At 42.7% G+C, this 20,454-nt stretch overlaps 1 protein-coding gene across 3 annotated transcripts in view; it reads left to right on the forward strand.

The window, feature by feature from the left end:
* Positions 1–20,454, forward strand: part of BEND5 (BEN domain containing 5) — an 873,054-nt gene that overhangs the window by 659,851 nt on the left and 192,749 nt on the right. For all 3 annotated transcript variants that reach the window (XM_074545835.1, XM_074545834.1, XM_074545836.1), the window contains one exon: positions 10,693–10,782. In XM_074545835.1, coding sequence (XP_074401936.1) covers positions 10,693–10,782 — 90 coding nt within the window. The remainder of the gene's footprint in view (positions 1–10,692; positions 10,783–20,454) is intronic.

Below are 20,454 nucleotides of genomic sequence, written 5' to 3' on the forward strand. Positions count from 1 at the left end.
TGTTTTGAATAATTGAATTTTTTTCCTACATTGGAAATGAGTTGTATTTCCAGGCTTTTACATGGAAACTAATGTGGAGTCTTATTAATCCATGAAGTTTTTGCTTCTACCAAAGGATCTAGCTGGAAAATTGACAGCACAGGACTATCTAAATAAGATAATGAGTGTCAAAACAAGCAGTCAATATTTGATCTCCATATTTCTTGTAGTTGAAGGCTGAGAGTGGATGGGTTTCCAGTGCAATCACATGATTATTATGGGTGATTAATCTGCATTTGATGCTGGAGATGTTTTGACACAGTATGATATTCCCTTGGCCACAGTTGGGTAGCCAGGTGGCTGCTGAGGGCACTGATCCAGCCTCTTGCACTGAGCTGTTACAGGAGGTGATGAGAAGTTGCTCCAGCAGCTCATACTGGGAGTAGCTTAAGTTAAGAAATGTGGCACTGCTTGTTTGCAACTGGCCCAGAGTGAAGAAATCTCTTGCCTGTGCTATGGAAAAGGCTGCAAGATGTGATTTGGTGGCTGCAAAAATGACAGGGGAAGAGCAGGATGCCAGCTCTCCTCTGAGCTCCTGAACATGAGAATTGACCAGATCTGTGGTTTGCCTGCCTGTAGAAGTTCATCTGGAAGGGTCAGTCAATTCTTCTGGAGCAGTTTATGGCCCAAGAAAAAGCTAGAATGATGTATTAAAAATTAAGTAATTTTAAAAAGATATAAACACCAAGGGAAGAAGCAAGTGACAAACAGAATGAAATTCAGCAAAAGAAACCAGTGGCTAAATAACAAGAAAAACTCCTTCATGTTGAGAGAAAGGAATAATTTTCTACAGAAATTGGGTGCTGACCAGATAAGGATGGTCTAGATGAGCCAAAAGGTCCTCCCCAGCTCAGCTGTGAAAGGGCACACAGATATTCCAGTGCCTAACTTTGAGAGCTAGTGAATATCAAGAAGCAGGTGGGCAGCCACAAGTTTTGTCACAACCTGAGTGACAAAAAATGATCTGCTACAGAAGCTCTGGCATGCAGTTCATCAGCCCCTCTTCTGTCCTCTGCTGCTTCACAGCATCTCCCACTTGACATTCCCATCTTTGACGTGTCCCATCCTTTAAATAAATGATGACTGAGAGTGATCCCCTTGAGCTTCAACTTGGAGCGTGTTTTTATTAATTTATTTCTCGCTGTGCTAGATTTCTCCCCCTCCACTTTTAAAGGCTCCTTTGACTTTAATTAAAATTCTCCATAGGCTTATTGCCTTGAGAGAGGGAATGTGAGTGTGTATAAATTGGTTTTAACAGTTTGCTGACTAGATAGGTTTTGCAAAGCTCTCACAGCCTTGCAGTGTGTGCCTAGTGCAGGCAACAAAATGTGTTTTCCCTTATGGCCTGTGCTGTATTGATTGACTGTGCCTCTGGAATTTATTGCTAACTAATGATGGGACAAAAAGGACAATTAGGATCGGTGGACACTTGCGTGCACACAAAGTTAATGTGGTGATTACAGGGAGCTCTGAGAGGGATCAGGTCTGTGAGAGGAGCTGTTCTCAGTTTGCTGCAACGCAGGGGACTGAGGCAGCAGGTTGGCTGGGGAAGGAGAAGGTTTTATGTGGCCCAGGTGGAATTTCAACATCTTTGCCATAATTGTTTTTGCAACAGAGGGGAAAATGTCATAAGCGGCATCTGAATGAGAATGGCAGCTTGCTTAATTGTTGGCCCTTAATGAGAATAGAAAGTGCCCTGCCTCCAAGCATGTATCTCACTGCTTCCTTCTAAATGAAAGGACAAGGGTGTGACAGGACTTTGTCCTGCCAGGCTCTTGGATTTATGATATATGTCCAATATTCCTGGTGCACTTCTGTCTGAGGCTGTCTGTGATCCTTGCTGGTCTTGGAGTCAGATGCCAGTGAATGGAGTGCACACACCCAAGCAAAGCTGATTTAGGGCTGTCAACTCCTCCCAAGCCACAGACTCCCTGACATCATGTCCCTGTGATTAAAATCTGAGAAGAATCAATGAACAAAAGCAGGGGCCTTTTCCTCCCCATCTCTGCCATCCTGCTTACATTAAGAACAGGTTTCTCACCCTGATTTGAAACCAATGTCTAACATGACAGTAAAGAAGGATTTGCTCCTGGCTGCCTTAGCGGTGTGTGTACTTCAGCCCTGAGGGTTGTCTGCATCCCCCACCCTGCTGAAGTATTTCAAAATTTGAATTTGGGGTGTCAGACCTTCTACTGAGCATCTCAATATTTGGTGCTGTGGGTTCAGGGCCAAATTCTGATTTCAGGCAAGCAATGAATATGAAAAGAGAAACAATTCACTGGTGTCTCTTTCTAGCCTGTGTGCTCAAGCCTCTCTCCAAACAGAGTGCTGGTGCTTCCCAGAGAGGTCAGTGTCACATTCTGAGGAGCACGGCTCTTCATGAATCTCATTTCAGCAGGTTGCTTTTTATTGACCACTAGCTCAGCTACTGAAGAGCTCACAGTCATAGTTCAGTAAAAGCCAAAACCCCTTGCAGAACACCCTGCACATCTTGCTTGGGATCGCTGCTTTCAAGGTTTTGTGCACTGAAGGTTTTATTCTTCCTAACCCTGTCAGCCCTTGTCCTTCTGCCCAGGGAAGGTCTGATGCAACACATAAATCAAAAAAATAATCATCTCCTGTGCCCTGTAATTGATCATGTCCCCACTTCTTTTCAATGGGTGTCAGGAAGAATAAGAGAGAGCAGGGTTCATGTTGTTCGGGTCAGTGTCAAAAAGGTGGAACACAGGAGATGAATTGGTGACAGTGTTGGTTGTGTTGCTTCACTGCACCCCCAGGTCTGAGACTTCAGCCCAGCAGGCTGAAACTTTGGTTGCTTTTCAGTTTTTTCCTCACAGAGAGAGACCTGAGTAGGTCTCCAGCCTTGTCCACTATTTCATGCTGCTCCAACTTTTTCTTTTTTCCTAATTCTTTTCTTGTAACACTTTTTGCCCATTTCTTAAGTGAATAATATGAGACCTAGCCCCATTGAATGGAGGTTTTTTAGTTACAGCTTCGCAGAAACATCTTTCCCAATTTTTGCATGTTGTGTTGCAATTTGTCCCTTACTTATTTTTTTTATCCATTGGCCTTGAGAGGTTAGAGATGCTGGACTCACAGATTCTGGAGCTGAATCTCATGGCACCTTTAAATGTCATTTTCAGTGCTGCCTTCCTTGGAAAAATCCATGAAGAGCACAAGGATGTGGCTGTGCATCTCAAAGAAACTAGAAGAGTTTTGGGAATAGCTGTACAGGGACTCTCAATTCTTTTCTGAAGTGCACATGGTTTTGCTCAGTTTTTATATGGGAAAGCCTGAGCACTAAGGTTAATCACAAGCAAAGCCACAGCAAAACTGGAAAAGTAATCCAAAACAGATCAAAGGTGTCCTGGCTGCTCCTGTAACTGCTGGACTACTTTGTGAGGAGGTGGTAATTCCCTCTTTTCTACCTTGGCTGAATTATTCTCTTATCTTTAAGTCCATGCATACTTACAGCAAACAAACACAGCCGTATCCCTCTCCACTGGAGAGAGCTGATAGAGAGTTGCTTTTTAACAGGTCCTAGCATCATCTTCTGAATCCCTGGATTTTGAAGACAAACTGAAAAAGTACCCGTGTAATGTGGTATTTCAGGTGGAAATGTCTTGCATCTGAATATTTTAGTTCCATCCCTTTGTAAAAAGGCTACTGGGATGGTGAGAATTCTAGAGGGATGATGGCTGTGAACAGAGAGAGCAAAAAAGATACCAGTTAGTATTGATTCCTTCCCAGAGGATGAGGTCTGCTTCCTCTGGGGCAGCTCCTGAGTGTTTCCATCTCCTCCTCACTGGTGAGGGGCTCACTGTGGAGCTCAGTCAAGAGAACCCTGTGGAAATGGCTGAAGATCATTATTGCTGTCACTGGTGGTGACTGGAGAAGGGCTGCTGCATATGTAAGACGCTGCATTTCTCTCTGATGTAAGATTTTTAGAGAGAGATAAATAGGATGTTTGGTTTATTCAGTTTTGTAATTCATCGTCAACCACTGCAAGGAAAAATAAAGTGAGTACTGTAGATCAGAGTTCATGTATTCAAGTGCAGATGGGTGAGTTCTGAGTCAATGGCATTTAAGGAAATGGCACTGAAAGACACTCAAGTGAAATGAAGACTTTAGCAAATTGTGTCTAGAATGTTTTTTTCTCAGTGTTTTTTTTCTTTTCCCTGCAGGTAAACTTTACTTTCTTGTTCTATATCATCTGAAGGACACATGCATTTTCTGGGATTTTGGGAATGATTTCTGGGGTTCTGGGATTAGACATCAAATTTAACAAGATGATGTATAGCTTTGAGGAGACACATTTGATGTACCACTTAGCCTTCCCATAATTTACTGCGTGCCTCCGCTCTCTGGAGGGCAAGGGGTTGATCTACACTCCAACCTGACTTTATAAATAGCAAAGCAGAAAAGGGAAAAAGAAAGCAGGCTGGGGACCTGCCTGCTAAACTGTTATGATATGACAGTGATGCAGGTAGGTGACATTAAATGCTACTGTCTGCATCCTTAATTGTGAGTTGTCATCACCTTGGCCGTTTGAGGACGAATAATGTGCTGCTCATATTCCAGATTTCTATTCTTATTCATAGGACTGTATGTTCCAACGTTCAAATGCATATGTATAATTTAAAAACAAAACCTCAGGTTTTTGGGAGTGTTTTTTGGAGGTTTTTTTTCAGTGGAGATGAGAAGGAAGGGAAGACGTGAGTGTATCTTGACTGGTTTTGCGTGCATGTAATTTTCCTGCCTCAAAAGCGTAGTGAGCTGCCAGTATCAGAAAGCCCAAATGGAAAAATGGTTGCTTACAAGATGTAATGAAGATTAAAAACCACCAAATGTGGCTGGGAGGTAAGGGGGCCCTTGCTCTGTAGGCATTTGCCATTTCTGATTTTGCAAATAGCTCTGCAGCGTCATTCGATCTGCGCTTCAGCATAATTTTACCAGGAGATATTTCTGGCCTTTTGCTTCACAGTCAGATCCCTTTGCTGGGCTATTACGTTGAAAATGCAGTCAAGTATTAACATCAAAACTGTTTATGTAACCTCCCACCCCATGGAACCCCTCCAGAACACCCTGCAACTGAGGCAGGGAAGGGGAAGGGATGAAAACCAAGAGCTGGGTGGAAATAGTGCCTGCTCTGAGATGTAAATAGGCCAATTCCTTTCAATAAAATGAAGTTAGGCTGTTGATATACACCTGTCTACTTAAACTGTGGTGGAACTTCACTCAGATATATTCCAGCAGGGCTCTAGGCCATGAGGATGCACAAGGCATTGCTACAGAGGATTGAGAGGGAAGAGGAGGGAGGGACACAGCCATATCCAGGAGGAACATCACACTGCCACTGTGCTTTCAGGTTTCTGGTGGCACTGACAAGTGTTGATAGCTCTGTCAGCATCTGCCTGCAGAACACTGAGTCCCACTTTGCTACCTGCCCCTGTTTGTCCCAATGGGATGCTCACACATGGCAAAAGTCTAAAGGTTTCTTTTTCCTATTTGCTGCTGAAATATATTTAATCTGCTTTGAGCAAGAGCAAACCCAAATCCCAGGGCCTCTGAATAAGGGGGAGTTATGGAGGGGGAATACAATTAATGTCTTAATCCTGTGTCACCCTTTCTTTGAGACACTGTGCTACATTAAATTGATTTTGCAAATGAAAGCTAAAAGCTAAGCAAAAGCCACCAATCTATTTTGCCTAAAGATGATTTTAGTGCTCTTTATGTTCCCCTAAATGACAAACCAATTTGTTACCTGCCTACATAAACATTTGCCTATATTAGCCCCAGAAATGTTTTATTTTTATTAGCCCAAACTTTATCTTTTTATGAAGACACAGGGGCCCAATAAAATTAGTGTGCAAATATAATACCCAATTTGCATTTTTCCATGGTCAGCAGAAAAGCTGAGTAAAATCAATTTGATATTAGGTCAGCATATACATCAATAAAGCATACGCTCACACAGGACCATTGTAATGGCTCCTGTAATTTCTATGCTGCCAGAGTAAAGAGATTAAATAATATTAAATGGTCCAAAATAGCTTCTCTTTTAAGAGGAATGTAAAAAGAAAGGGAGACTTTGGCATAAAACGAGCAATAAAGGATAATAGTTGCACAATCTCCAACTTTAAAACATTGTGACAATGATCTCAGAGGCAGGCTTCCTGCAAAATGGCCCCAATTCAGGAGAGCTCTCATGCCAAAATTATGGTTAAGCACATTTTTGAGCACGATGCAAGTCCGTCCAACAAATCATGTACTTAAGCACCTGACAGAGTCAAGGACAGAGCCTGAATGAACACCCAAAACTCGGAAGGTTTTGGATGCAGTTTTGAGCATTACATGCAGGACCATTGCTGAGGAGATGGTCCTTGCACAAAGGAGACTGCTGCAAAAACCCCAGGCAGGACAGAGTGAAGGTGAGGGCAGTCCATGAGCTGTGAGGGTCCTCTGTAGCAGGGCCACCCTATCACAGACCTGGCCTTCCACGGCTTTTGCATGGGAGACAAAATGCTGCTGCCTCCCATTTTGGGTAAAACTGTACAGGAATGGGTGTCTGACTTCCACAACCTGTATCCCAGTCTTTGCTCATCACTCTGTGGTACAAATGGCATCATTTTGACCTTCTGTCCCTGTTAGTTTCTTTGTTCTGCTGAAACCAACTATAAGAAGATGAGAAAGAAAATCTGATCTCTCCAAGTCCAGTGGGATTCAGCAGTGACCAAAAATGCTGTTCCTTTGCACTCTTGCATTGCTGAGATGCACACTCTTACCTGAAATGACATTCGTGGCCAGAAGGAGCAAAAATAAATGGGATTAGGTGCTGATCTGGTCTCTTAGGAAAAAACAGAGTGCAGTAAATGCTGCTTGGATTTGATTTGCTGGAGCAGGTTAATGTGGTGGAGATGAGGCACTTGGGGCAGGGCTGTTTTCGACACAGATGTTCCAGCTCTGCTGGGCACAGGCGAGCTGGGGTGGCACACAGGAGGGGAATGCAATAGAGCTGCTTTGATTTCCTCTGTGGAGTATTTAACTTGCAGGGTTTTGAATAAAAACATGCTGGCAGCAGCCCACCTCGTACTGCAAAGTACCTGGGACAGGATGGCAATATGGTTTTCATTTGCAGTGGATAACATTCCATTAAAATGTACGTGGGTATTTAAATCAAATCGTTATTTGGCCTTATGTTTGTAAGATGATGGATTCCCATGGATTGGAGCCTTCTGGTCTTCCAGAGATGACGAGATTTTTCTAGTACTTTTCTCAGCTTTGAAGTCCTCTGCGAAGGAGTGAAATTCACTCCCAGCATCTCCTGATGGGCACCAGCCCAAAGGCTCTCTGAACCAGACTTCCAGGGTCAGACCTCTCATCCTGAGTGCTAATTTGTGAACTTGAATCATAAACTACATCATGACTGCAAGATCTAAAGAAACCACAAATCTGTAGTCTGATTCTGGTCTGACAAGGTAACAGAAAAGATCCTGGAGGTTGAGGAGTGATGTTCTACCTCAGTTCTGTTATAGTGCTTCATCTTGGTGGTGCAAATGGAATTCCATAAATTTAATATTTCTGCTTGAATATTCTAGATACCTACCATTAAGCTGCTATATACAAATACTATCATTTTCATGTTTTTATAGTACCATAAAGATGAAAATTGAATGAAAATGGCTAAGTGAATTTCTTGCTTTCCCTTGAAGGTTTAGAATTTGATCTGCCTCTCTCTCTGTAAGTAGAAAATGTTTTCTGTGCTGCTTTAGCTGCAGCAGCACAATAAGCAACCAGGAGTGGAAATTGCTGTTTCCTGGGTGAGAGCTGAGGGAGTGCTGCCAGTGGGGTTAAGTGACTGGCTTGACATGCCAAAGCTTTAGCAGGGAAGGAACATGGGTTGAGGGCCAAACAGCACAAGTGATGCTCAGAATGAGAGGTCTGAGCTGCTTGCTTGCAGCTCATTCAGTTTCTTTTCAGTATGAAATTTGCTTGGTGTTTACCACTACTGTGGTTGCTGGGGAGCCAGAATAGATGTTGAGGTTAGTGTTGGTTGTTCTGAATAGCATCTCAGATCTCCACAGCCTTGCTCTGGGGAATTTTCCTCTGAGCAGGGGCAGGATGGCAGTGGATGAGGAGCAGGACACTGGGGTGTAACACACAGTGACAGATTGTTTAGGTCTCAGTCATAAGTCAAGGCAAATATTATTCACGATTATGATACTGGTAGCCTTCAAAGGGAAGAGAAAATGTTCATTTAAATCTTCAAGATACTCTCCAGAACAGAAAATGGAAAAGGAACCATTTGGAAAAGGAACCATTCCAGACATCTCTACTTCCCTTTCTTTCAAAAAAAACCCCTGTTTTGTCAAAGAGTTTTGTTTCTAAGACTCACTGCTATGGTGTTCAGAAGGGTAAAAGTGGTACCATAACACATTTCTCTGCATTTCCACAAGTCTCAAAGCTGTGGCTAAATGGAGTGTGCCTTTCTGTCATTTTGCTTAAGCACTTTTGGCATCTACTAAGCAAAGCTATACACTTCTAATCTTCTTAATTTTGATTGATCTTTTCAATCCTGAAGTAGAAAATAGGATGTATTTCTAATGTAACATTTAAATTAAAAAATGAAATGGTGTTTTGTGGTTGTTTAGTGGGTTAACCTTGGTTAGCAGCCAGATGCCCACACAGCTGCTCCCTCTTATCCAGGACAGGGGGAGAAAATAAAAAGGAAAGGCTCATGGGTCAAGAGAAAGAAAAGGATATAATTTATTAATTGCCACTGGGGGCAAAGCAGACTTGACTTGTGGGGATTTTAATTCATTGCCAATTAAAATAGACTTGCATAGTGAAAGTTATTGATCATAATAATGATTCCAATAAGTGTTATGAAGCATAAATAACAATTTTGTAATTGAAAACAAAGCCAAAGCCACAAAACACCCCAAAGCAATCCTCTGTCCAAGAGATTCCTGACCAGTGCTGTTCCAGACCCAAAGCAGCCATGGTGCTGAGCATCACCTCTGTGCTGTGCCACAGCCCCTTTAATGCAATGCTGGTTTTCCAAGAGGGGAGGAAAACTCATCTCCTCTTGCTAAAGTGTTCCCAGCCCTTCTCCTTTTGTTCCTTAAAGTTGGTTTGCTGATTTATCACCTTCCTCCCCACTACTTAATGCAAATGATGTGGGATGGTCCTTGACTCCTGGCTGATGGGGTTGTGCTCCTTTTTGCTGCCTCCCACTTTTCTTCTGCTGAGAGAATTGACCCCACCAGCTGCAGGGTTTGGCAGGGACTTTCTTTCTTATATTTCTTTGCCTCTGGGGTTCAAAAACATCAGGGAATGGTGAAGCTGGTGTAAGAGAGAACAAATGGATGGCTGAGTTATAGGGAGAGCAGCTGCAGGACTTTGAGATGCTAAGGAAATAAAAGAAGAGACCTGCTGCAATTGTCTCCTAAAAACAGCAGAAAATGTATTGATTATTCCTATGGTTGTGTAAGGTGTGATTTGCCCTAGGGAAAATGGAGCACTTCTAAGAATTTGGGAAATAAAAAAAATTAACTAAGGTATGGTCTTGAGGACTCACACATCTTTGAAAATAAAAGTCTGACTTTGGATATGTGTGCAATAAATCTACCTAATTAAAAGAGGAAGAAAAAAAAAACAAAACAAAAAAAACAACAACTTGGATTTAGTTTCCAGTCTGATAAACTTTTTACTTCAAAACAAAGATTTAAACTGTCTCTAGCAATTGGAGCCTGCTGTGTTTAGCATTACCCCTGCTGTGCGTGTTCAGGTTGAGATAAGCCATCTAACTGAGGTCCTGACCTCTTAGAGTCTTTAAAATTCCCAGAACCCATTTTGCAAGAGCATAATTTTCATTTGCTGTTTATTAAGTGCAGTCACAGCACAAACAAAAGAAGGATCCTGGTTGACCCACATAGTTTATGGCTGAAGCAGGTGGCCAAAGTGGTGTGGCTTCAAAACTGAGGGATTAACCCATGTTAAAGTCAGCATAGTTGGGATCTAAATCTGTCTTCCACCTATCTGCAATTTGAAGGGGAAATGGCACATTTTCATGCCCTCACTGGATTTAATCTTGGTCTCTTTTCTATACTTTATTTTTTTTTTAAACTTTTCTTTCAGTTAGAGCAGATGCAGTTGCAAACACTTAACAGATTTTTAAAAAATCACCTCTAAATCCTCCGGAGCAAAGCCTAATAAATATAATTTGTAGCACTTTTCCATAGCCTGGCACTGTTAAAGCTTGGACCAAGTGCAATGCAGGGTGCAATTGGCTTTACCTTGACTGGAGCCCCAGTGCTGTTCCTGTGGCCCAGGGGGACATTTATCACGAGTGAGAGCACAATTACAGTGCAGTTAAACTCTCTGCAGTAAATCTTGGGCTTTAAAAAGAGACCTAAATTTGTTGTTGCAGGTTTGGCTGCATGTCATTATTCTTGCAGCCCTTGTGCAGTCTGGGAAGGAGACCTGGTGACAGCCCCTTTGGTCAGGGATTGTGCTTGTTTATAATGTGTGGCCAATTCTAATGAAAAGATGTGTTTTAAAAATTAACAATTGTTTGCTTCTACATCTGGGGCACAGTTTAATAATCTTAATTTCTTTTTTTTTCCCCTCTCTGTCCCTTTTCTGCTGCAGCAAACCTGCGTCCAGGGGCTGAACAGAAAGTGGTGTTCATCACAGCACGGGTCCATCCAGGGGAAACTCCCTCTTCCTTTGTCTGCCAAGGTGAGTGTGTGCCCCAGGGTGGCAGATCTGCTGGATCTGATCTCCTGCTTGGTGGGGATAGCTTTGGCTCTGAAATGGGAAAGTGACAGATTTTTCCACAGTGAGGATATCAGCAGAGTCTCTCATCTAATACCCAGCTGCTCATCTTCCTTGAGGCTGTAGGAATAGATTGTCTCCAAGTCTTGTGAAGGTTTGCTGAACTTGGTCAGAGCTGGGCTCTGAAGCTTTTTTGGGAAGACTGAGAGTCACACTCATATGCAATATATTTGTGTAAAGGTCCTTTTCTTAGAGCTTTTCCAGCCCATTTTGCTAGGGTTTATTCTGTATATATTGTACTGTATATATATATTTTTTTCTTGCTGTGTACCATCTCCAGCTTCTTTTCCATCACAAAGCAGTGACCCTAGCCTTCCAGTTGAATTCTAAGAGGCCTCTCTTTGTCTGAAGCTGCTGCTCTGAGGAACACAGCTCCCAGTGGCTGACAGCTGTTTCCTGCACAAAGCATTCCTGCTAAAAATAGAAAGCAAATTGCCCAGCTTGTATTTATAAAGAGTTGTAAATCTCTTGGCTCGTGGGTACAAATAAATAAATAACCCCGGCACGCCTTCATATAACTTCATTGTACAGGCCTGAAATATTGTACTGATGCATGTGACCGTGTGCAGCAGTGAAGTGTTGATGGTGTAAATCAAAGCAGCTCCCCTGGAGCCAGGGCAATTTGGTAATTCACTGCAGCAGCTTGGACCTGGCCCTGCTGAGCCCATGAGCCGCATCAATCAAGCATATGCAGAGTTTATTATTATGTTGTCTGCTTGTGGTGCCACAGGCTCCATTGCCATGGGCCCTGCTGGTGCCCAAAGACCTCGGTGGGGAGGGTCTGGCACAGGTTCAGGGTCTTCTCTGTGTGCTCCAAATCCTGGCAAGGGGCTGTGTTTGGCATCATTGAGGGAAAAGGTGCTGAGCAGCTGTCCCTCTGCTGCCCCAGGACACTCTCCTTGCTGCCCTGGAGCAGCAAAGGTAAAGCCCTTCCTCTAATAAAACAATGCTTCAGAGTGAGAGCAGGGAAACTCAGCGAGTTCCCCATCCCCTGCCGTGCCACAGTCAATGCAGGGCATTACAGCACACATGATGTTTGTTAATGAATATGGATTTTTAATTGGCTGCTTTGATTCTGTTTGTGGCTGCTGGCATAGCCCTGTGAAATGAAAGCTGAGGCATGCTGCTGAGGTGGTGCTTTGTAAATGATGTTATTTTATTTTGATAATGGAGAGTTTATTCAAAAGGGAAATAATCAGAAAAAAAAAAAAGGATGTGTAAAAGCGTGTGGCATGCTTAGCTTGATGAAACAGCTAGATAGAAGTCATGCTCTGATTGCCTCATGGAAACTTTATGATTTGTAAGAAAAAAAGCAAAAAACAAACAAAGAAAACACAAACAAATTAAAAAAAAAAAAAAAAAGAAAAAACAGGAAATACAAGAAAAATAACAAGGTGATATCAATATATGAGTTTTGGAGAAGCACATGAGAAACTTGCTGTGGCTGAATTTTGGCTCCTGATTGACTCCTGGACCCAGAGGCTCTGGGCTCTGCACTGAGCCCCTGCCCCATGCAGGCAGAGCTGCCTCCTGTGCAGAATCAGCATCCAGACAAGTGGAAATGTCAAACATTTCAAGGCCATTGCAGCATTGTTTCTAGCACTGCCAAATGTGAAACTGGGTGCTTGCTCCATCTTTGGAAACTTATGTGTGGGAGGATCAAAAGAAGGGATAAAAAAGATTCCTCTGGCAGTCAAGTTGAGGGCACACTTAGGAATTTTTATTTCTGGAGTCTCAGGAAGGTTTTTGGCATAGTTAGGTGTTGCAGATTTTATATCCAGATGCCAGCTCAGTGCATATGGAACATGTCAGGACTATTTTTTTTCTTGGTGGAGAGATTTCTTCTTGAATGTTTGATGATGCTCACCACCTGGAGTATTAAGATCTGGAAACTGATCCCAAATATTCCCCAGGAGCATCTCATGGATGGAAGACCAGAACTGTGACTGCCCAAGCTTGGAGAATCAGTCCATAGGGGAATAGAGAATGAGCAAAAAAGCTTTATATTTTTTGTTTTTCCCTTTTTCCCATTGATTTTTGGTTTTAATTAGTTCAGTCACTGTCTTCTTTAAAGCCTGAAGATAATATAATGTTTGACTTCTTACTCATTTTTCTACCTGCTTTTGAGTTGGCCAGTTCCTTTCCTGCCTTCTTTGGGCTGGTTTTTGCTGAGGGATTTTTAGCAGTATACTCCAAATAGGAGTTTCCTGGGGCCTGGCAGAAACTACCTATTACAGGTATCCCAGCCTAAGCCCATTTCTTTGGGTTTTAAGTTTTTTGGGTTTTGGTTTTGTTATTTTTGGGGTTTTTTTTTTGTTTTTTTCTATCTTTAATACATCGTGAGATGCTTGTGCCTGTCTTTTGATCCCTTGTCCTCCACTTTACCCACATATTATGAATCTAAGCAAGGATTTTGCATTCCTGTGGGATTAAAAAAATCTTGTCATCTCTCCATTCAAAATTGTTTCTCTGTCATTCTTCTTCATATTCTACTATGAAGAATCCACTGAAAACTGAGTTTTGGATACAAATGCCCTTCATTGCTGCAAATGTGCAGGTGTTTCAAATTTGGATAGACATTTCTGTCACCTTCCAGCTGTGGAGCGCTTGCAGCAGTGGCCAGACCTCCTCAGAACCATCAGGCACCTCATCCAGCAGTCACAAACAAATGCTGTAATATTTCACACATGCTGCAGCTGCCACAAAACCCTGGAGGGCCTCTTCATAAAAAGATGGATTAAGAACCTTTTGTTTCTGTTTTGGTCTTTTAAGAGTCAGTACAATGGTTCTCCTTTTTAGGAAGTTTTCCTGGTGGTTCTTAACTGCTTGTGCTGGAACTCAAGGCTGGAAATGGAGATCCAGCCATCAGAGAGGATATTCAGAATATTCACATGAGTACCCTTCAATCTAAGGGTAGGGTGGTATTCTCCTGCTCAGATGGTGATGGTCACCATGAGCATTGGAGTTTGCACCACTCCTAGGGATGAATAAGTAGGAGTAGGGTCCAGGATTAAGAGGATTTGTTTTCATTTTGCTATTATAGACCATTTTTTAACCAACTGCTGGAATCATTGCTGCTCCTGGAGGGCTTTTGTAGTGAGCACAAAGAAGTGCAAATTCATCTTACAGCCTGAACTCATCTCTCTTGGGCTGTTCAGATTTCTGAGGGATTGTTCTGAAGTTGTGGGTTTAGATTATTTTCCTTTCTTAGATATTTCTTCTCATTTTTCTCCCTCATAGTATTTTCCTTTAAGAAACTGTGGCCTGTTTTCTCTTCCATACTTTACTGTAAAGGCAAATAAACTAACTCTTACAGATGTCAGGTAACAGTGTGCACTAATAATCTGTGCAAGCCCCTACCCTCTCAACACTGACCATAAGGCAGTTTTCAAAAGGCTTGGATTTTATCCAAGACTTGGCAATAGGGGTATATTTAGCCCCCAATATTCTCAGAGTCTTATTTTGTTTCTTATGTTTGCTAGATTTTATATTCTTGGTGGGAGAAAAGCAACTGTCCCTCACTATTCGCATCCATGGAAAGTTGTAGGAGACACTCCTACATTTAAGTTTATCCTGTATGATCTGACTTTTGCCAGCAGTCAGTAATTCCAAGGTTAAGCATGTCTAGATGCACCAAGACATTAATTTTACTCACTGATTTAGCATGTTCTATTAGTGGGATGCCAATTGTTGATTTCCCACTGTGGCACCCATCTTGCCATCTAAATGCAGAAATGAAAATTTGTACCCCAAGCGTCTAATAGGGATTTCCAGGCTGGAATGCCAGAATGGAAGCCCAGTGCAATACAGAAGGGAGAGGAATCCCATAACTGGATTTGAAGTTGCTGAGCCTCTCAGGCTCAGTATAATTTAACCTGGAGCTGACCTTGAATCTTAGGGGCTGAAAAGGGAACAGCCATTAAAGAGAAAATATAAGAAAAACAGACACCTGTGACTCTTTTCCATAAGAAACGGAGAAAAATTACTTTTCAATCAATCTTTTTTTCTTTCTTTATAGCTGCTTAAATGAATGTTCTCCCTTGCTTCACCTTAAATCAGATGATATGAAATGAAGGAACAGATTGCACTGGGCAAGGTCTCTTGATTTTCTGTTTGCATTCTTTGTCTGTGTTTTTAACCCTCACCCTCTCAACAGCAGAGGGCAGGGGAAAAAAAAATCTGAAAACTTGTACAAATTTTGATTCTAAGTTTGAAGCATGGAAAAGCAGGGAACAGACTGCCTGAAAACAAGTCTCCCAGCAGCTGTCTCTCCAGTCCTGATGTTGCACTTTAACTCACTGGGCTGGTGGGTAATTGAACTTGCTCTCTGTGTCACCAGGATGCTCCAGGTGCTAGGAAGGATTTAACTCCTGGACAGATTCCAAAGTGGCCTCTTAAAACTGTTTTCTAGTTCATTTTGTGGAGGCAGTGCCTTCAAATCCTTTGAATTTGATCCTTCAAGAAACCTGAGGGAGTTAGTAGGAGAGTGAAGTTGCTAAAATACAATTAATGTGATTTGGGTGGGTTTTTTTGGTTGTGTTATGGGGTTTGTTTTGTTTTGTTATGTATTTGGGATTTGTGTTTTTCATTTCTTGTGGGAAACAGTCATAAGCATGAGAAGGATCCTTGTAAAGCCTGTTTCTTCTACTTGGAATTTTACCCAAACTCTGTCTTTTCTTATGAAGAAAGAGGAAGAATATACTGTCACGGTTAAAAGCTGCTTTTCTGTTTCTTTTATTAAGCACAAATCTTTTGAGCATTAGGACATAAGTGATAGTAACTGAAGGCCAGGACATGTTTTATATACAAGTATAAATTCAACATTTACCTGCGAAAAGAGCCTTTCTGAAGGAGCAGAGGTGATGACCCTGCTTAGCTGTCTCCAGGGTATAAATTCCTCCTAAGGGAAATAAACTGAGTTCTGTAGCCATTGGTGTAAGATGCTTTTGGGAACAGCAGCTGCACTGGAGAAGAAAGCAGTGCCCCTAGAAATCCCTGTGGTGGCAATGATTGGGTCCTCAGAAGCTTGGGGACGTCATCTGCCAGATTTCCCACCAGACTGAAAGTGCATCTGAATAAATGCATGGCTTGCATCTCACTTGATCTGTTTTATTCTTCTGTCTAGCAAGCCAATTCATCTTCATTTCCAAGCTATGTTTCCTACCAGAGGAGGAAAGAAAATACCATTCCATAGGGAATAGGAATCCTGTAATTGCCTGTTTGTTGTATTACTGTCAAGTCTCACTTCTGCCTTCTCTGCCAAATGAAAGAGAATGGAAGCAAACACTTCTGCTGTCCTGGCTACTTCTAGGCTCCAATGAATGGAATGCATATGTAAAAAGGCTTAATGTGCAATTCCTCTTTGGATGTGTTTGTAAGGCATCTCTGGGTGCAGGAGGGGGCTCTGCCATGGCCAGGCAGCCAAGGAATGGGTGCTCTCTGGTACAGGAATGCCTTTTTGGGAGCCTTTTCCAGCGTTTCTCTTTGTGGGCTGCATTGCTAAGACTGAAGAGAACTGAGCAACACAGAAGCTCCACTTTAAGGGTATTATTTTATACTCTCTTGCCACGCTACCCTCTGAGGTATAAAGACACAAAGCTTCCATTCCCTTTCAATATTTTTGACATCCTATGAAAATCTTTTCTGGCTTCAGTCCATAGGAAAGTGCATGCCCTAGAGCAGAGTTCTACCCTTGAGGTGACTGCTCTTGGTCAAAGGAAGAGTAGAATCTTTCTATGAATTAATGGTGTTCTGCATCCAGACAGTGACATGCACAAGTTGTGTCAGGAGAGGATGGCAATGGGAACACTCCCATGCCTTCAGGAGAATGGGAACGCTCCTGTGATTTCAGGAGCAGCTCAGCATTTAGGAGCAGTGATGGAATGTGGTGAGCAGGAGCTGCAGTTCATGGGCTCTTTTACAGGAGATCAGGAAACCAAATGATGAGAAGCAAATAAAGGCAGCAGAATGCAACATCCCAACCATAAAACAAGCTGCAGGGCTCTCTTAAAGTTGTTAAATTGCATCCATCCTTCCCACCAAGATTTTTTTCTTCAAGTGCATAGCTCCTAAGCTTTAATACAAAGGGAAACACACTCTCCCTGGCTTCTAAAGCAACATGAAAACCACTGTTGTCTGTCCCTTGTAAATCTCCTGGATGAGATTTTAGTGTGAAGTATCCCAGGAGAGAGAGGTTGTTCTGAGAATCCTAAAGCATCCATATTGGAGTAAGGGAAATAAAAGCTCCTTTTCAAGTTGTGTTGTTGCAAATAGATTGTTAGAGGGATTCCTAACACCCAGTGTGACAGTGGCTGTCACAAGGTACCACAGGCTTTGAATCAATTCACTGTGGTGTCAGGCAGGTGTGAGAGGCTATACACCCAGGTTCCTGAGCTGGAGGAAGTTTATGATGATTTAAATCCCTCAGGCTGTAGTCATGTGATTTACACCTTTACAAGGTGTTTTCTGGAACTCCTGCACAGAGAGAAGGTGAGACGGTGGCAGGGTGTGGAGGTGGACCATGCATGAGCTGGGTGTTCCTCTTTGCAACTGCAGAGGAACCCCAGAATTTTGGAAACCTGAGCTGTCCCTGAGAGAGGAGCTGTGGCTGAGACATCTTTCCCCACCAGCAGTAGAGGCTGCTGTCCCAGCTCTTCTGTTCAATCTGCAATAGCAGGAGCAGAAAGCTGGTCTGCTCAGGCAGGCTCACCCCTGTGTGCTCATCCCTCTGCTCCCAGTAACTCCTCAGCCCTGGGACAGCAAGGTCAGCTGTGCCTGTGCAGCTCAGAAATGTCAAAAGTGGCTTTGTTTGATTTGGTTTGCCCTTTGCCCAGAGCTTTGACTAGATCTGCTTAACTAATCCTCTTTGGAATAATCACAGAGCTAAAGGAGCCCTTGGTCTTCAAGGGAGAGCATGGAGAACGACTTTCGCTGTAGAACAACAGGCAAATTTAGTTTGTCTCCATGTGAGATTGCCCAATTAATCTCCTGAACATCCTGGTTTTGCAATGTTTCTTGACTGCTCATACTTTTGGATAACATAGGCTTAAAGATCATTTCCTCCCAGCCCTACCAACCTCCCTCTAGGGCAAAGCACATCATATTTGTACACACTGGGGCACTTTGCTGTTGTCTGAGGATAGGGAAAAAGAGAAAATACTGATTACCTGGGCTTCATGATCATGTGGCTTTCCTTAATATGGTCTGGTTTTCCCACTAAAAATTGTAGCCTGAGTAGATTCAGAAGGTGTATAAACATGTGTGCCCAGTTATCAGGGTCCTTTTCTCTGCTTATTGCTCTGTATGGCCATGGGCAGCAAGTCCTGCACTTTTAGGGAGCAGTATTACCTCCAGAAACCAGATCTTCTCTGGGGCAGGAAATAAATATGCAAAACTCAAGACAAAGATGTAAAAACCACAGGAGGTTCAGGGTTGTCTTTAGACCTCAATTTTATGACTCTGTTAATGGCAAAGGGCTCTGATAAGTGACCATCACTGCCATCAAGGAATCCAGGCTGAGATGAGCCCTTTCAGTCAGTGCAGCAGTGTGTGAGAGCTGTGCTGATCAAGCTGCAGGTCAGCATTCACAATTAGGAATCTCTTCTAGTTTTTATAATTTAAGCCCTTTCCATTTTCCTTCAGCAGTGCCCCAGCTCTTCCTCACAACTGATATTCATCTTGCTGGTCTATTGTTTCCAGCTTTGTCTCCTGACCCTTTGTTCTTTGCCTGCCCTGGCTGGGTTCAGCTGAATTGATTTTTTTCGGGTTGTTTTCATTTTGTTTTCAGTCCTTTTGTCTCGAGGTGCCCTGCACTTACCTTCCTACTCCTTCTGCTTTGCTCTCAGAAGCCAGCACTGATGAGTGACTGAGACTTGGCCGCTGCAAACTTTCCTTTGACACCAGGGCAATGGGATTAAACTTTCCCTCTGCCCCTGCACAGATTGCTCACAAGCTCCTCTTGCATTGTGCACATGTTTATGAGAGCCATGCCACCCTGACTTCTCCAGCTTACAGAAAAAAGGGTGCACAGCTTGTCAGGAGGGCAAGAAGAAGGGACTTGGGATGAAAGCAGCTTTCTGCCCCAGACAGCAGCCCTGTAGAGCTTGGCTTTGCTCAGGCTGAGGCTTCTCTGCACTCTGGGCATGGAAGGAAAGGGTAATGGGGCACATTCATTTCCAGTTCTGCTTAATTTTACCTACAAAGAAATGTAGGCATGAATTGCTTTGCTGGGACCCTAATGCAGGGACAAACTTCTCTTAAACACTTTGTAGGCAGGAAGGGTAAATTTAGGGGAGTTTTGAACAATGGAAAAGGGCTCTGTAAAACTGGCCAGGAAGGTTGGTTCCCTAGTGACTGGTGTCACCCCTAAGTGACAATTTCCAGATGTGCCCCATAGTGTTAGTTCAAGGGTCAAATTACTTATTACATGTTCCACAAATGGTAACACACTCCTGGTGTCTGTGTTATGATTTGGAGGTTATGGCATTAGTCTTTGCTGCTGCTAAATATAAAAGATAATTGGAGATGGATGAAAAATAATTAATTTGTATTTTTTTCTAATGCCACAGGTTTTCAAAGAGTGTTTTGTTATAAATTTCATACAAGCTCGCTAATTTTTCTCCTATTTTCCCTTTCTCTTTTTTTTGTTCCTCTATTTTTTTGTTACTTTATCACTGATGGAAAAAAAATGTGGTGGGGAAGAGAAAGAACAAAGAAAGCCAAAGATCTGTGGTCAGTTAAAAGAAGAGGAAAGGAGAAGTCTGCAGGTCTCCTTATGTGATATTTTGTTCAAAATTATAAAAGTTTACTCCAAAATTTTCAGCCAGTGGCACAGTGTGTAGGCAAAATGTTATAAAGATGGATGTGGTCTATATTATTGGCAAGCAGAAGCCAAATCTTTGGGTGACTACAGAACAAGTGTGACACAGACAATGACAACAGGGCAAGTTCTGGTTCAGCATGGCCTCCACCTACCCAAAAGGAGCATCACTGAGCATTTTCAATTTTTTTAGTGATTAAAATTTGAACTGCTGTGATGATTTTAGTACAACTCTGGTCAGCTTCATGTCCTGTTCCCTTAGAAACCCTTGTGCTTTGTGTCATAGCAGCAAAGGGAGAACAGGAGGGTGCCTGATTCCAGGTACAGGAGAAGCCATTCAGCCTCAGTGAGCTTCACCTGCCCTCCCTCATGACCTGATGATCTGTCAGAGAGTCAAGAGCAGAACTGGAAAATGCTGTGATCCAGGTGCCATCTTCCAAAGGCTGGGTGTGTCGCTCATTCCTGGGGAGAAACAGGGAACAGAGCTGGAAACCTGTTTGGAACTGCACCCCTAATTCCCTGCAGGAATTCCCTGCTCTGGAGAGAGCGGATCACTGGGATCTCAGTTTGCCCAGTGTGTTCTGTGTTACCTCTCCCTTCTGAAATCTGGCTCCTTCATGCAGCAAAAGTGGCTGTTTATTAAACTTAAGTTTACCTTTAAGACCTTAACATTCAATCTGACTGTTCAAGGTAGAAAGTTAGACAGTCCTCGCCCCTGGTCACATGTGAACTCTGATTTTTCTTCCTGGCAATGCTCC

The sequence above is a fragment of the Zonotrichia albicollis genome, chromosome 8 (assembly GCF_047830755.1).
Source record: "Zonotrichia albicollis isolate bZonAlb1 chromosome 8, bZonAlb1.hap1, whole genome shotgun sequence".
Lineage (NCBI taxonomy): Eukaryota > Metazoa > Chordata > Aves > Passeriformes > Passerellidae > Zonotrichia > Zonotrichia albicollis.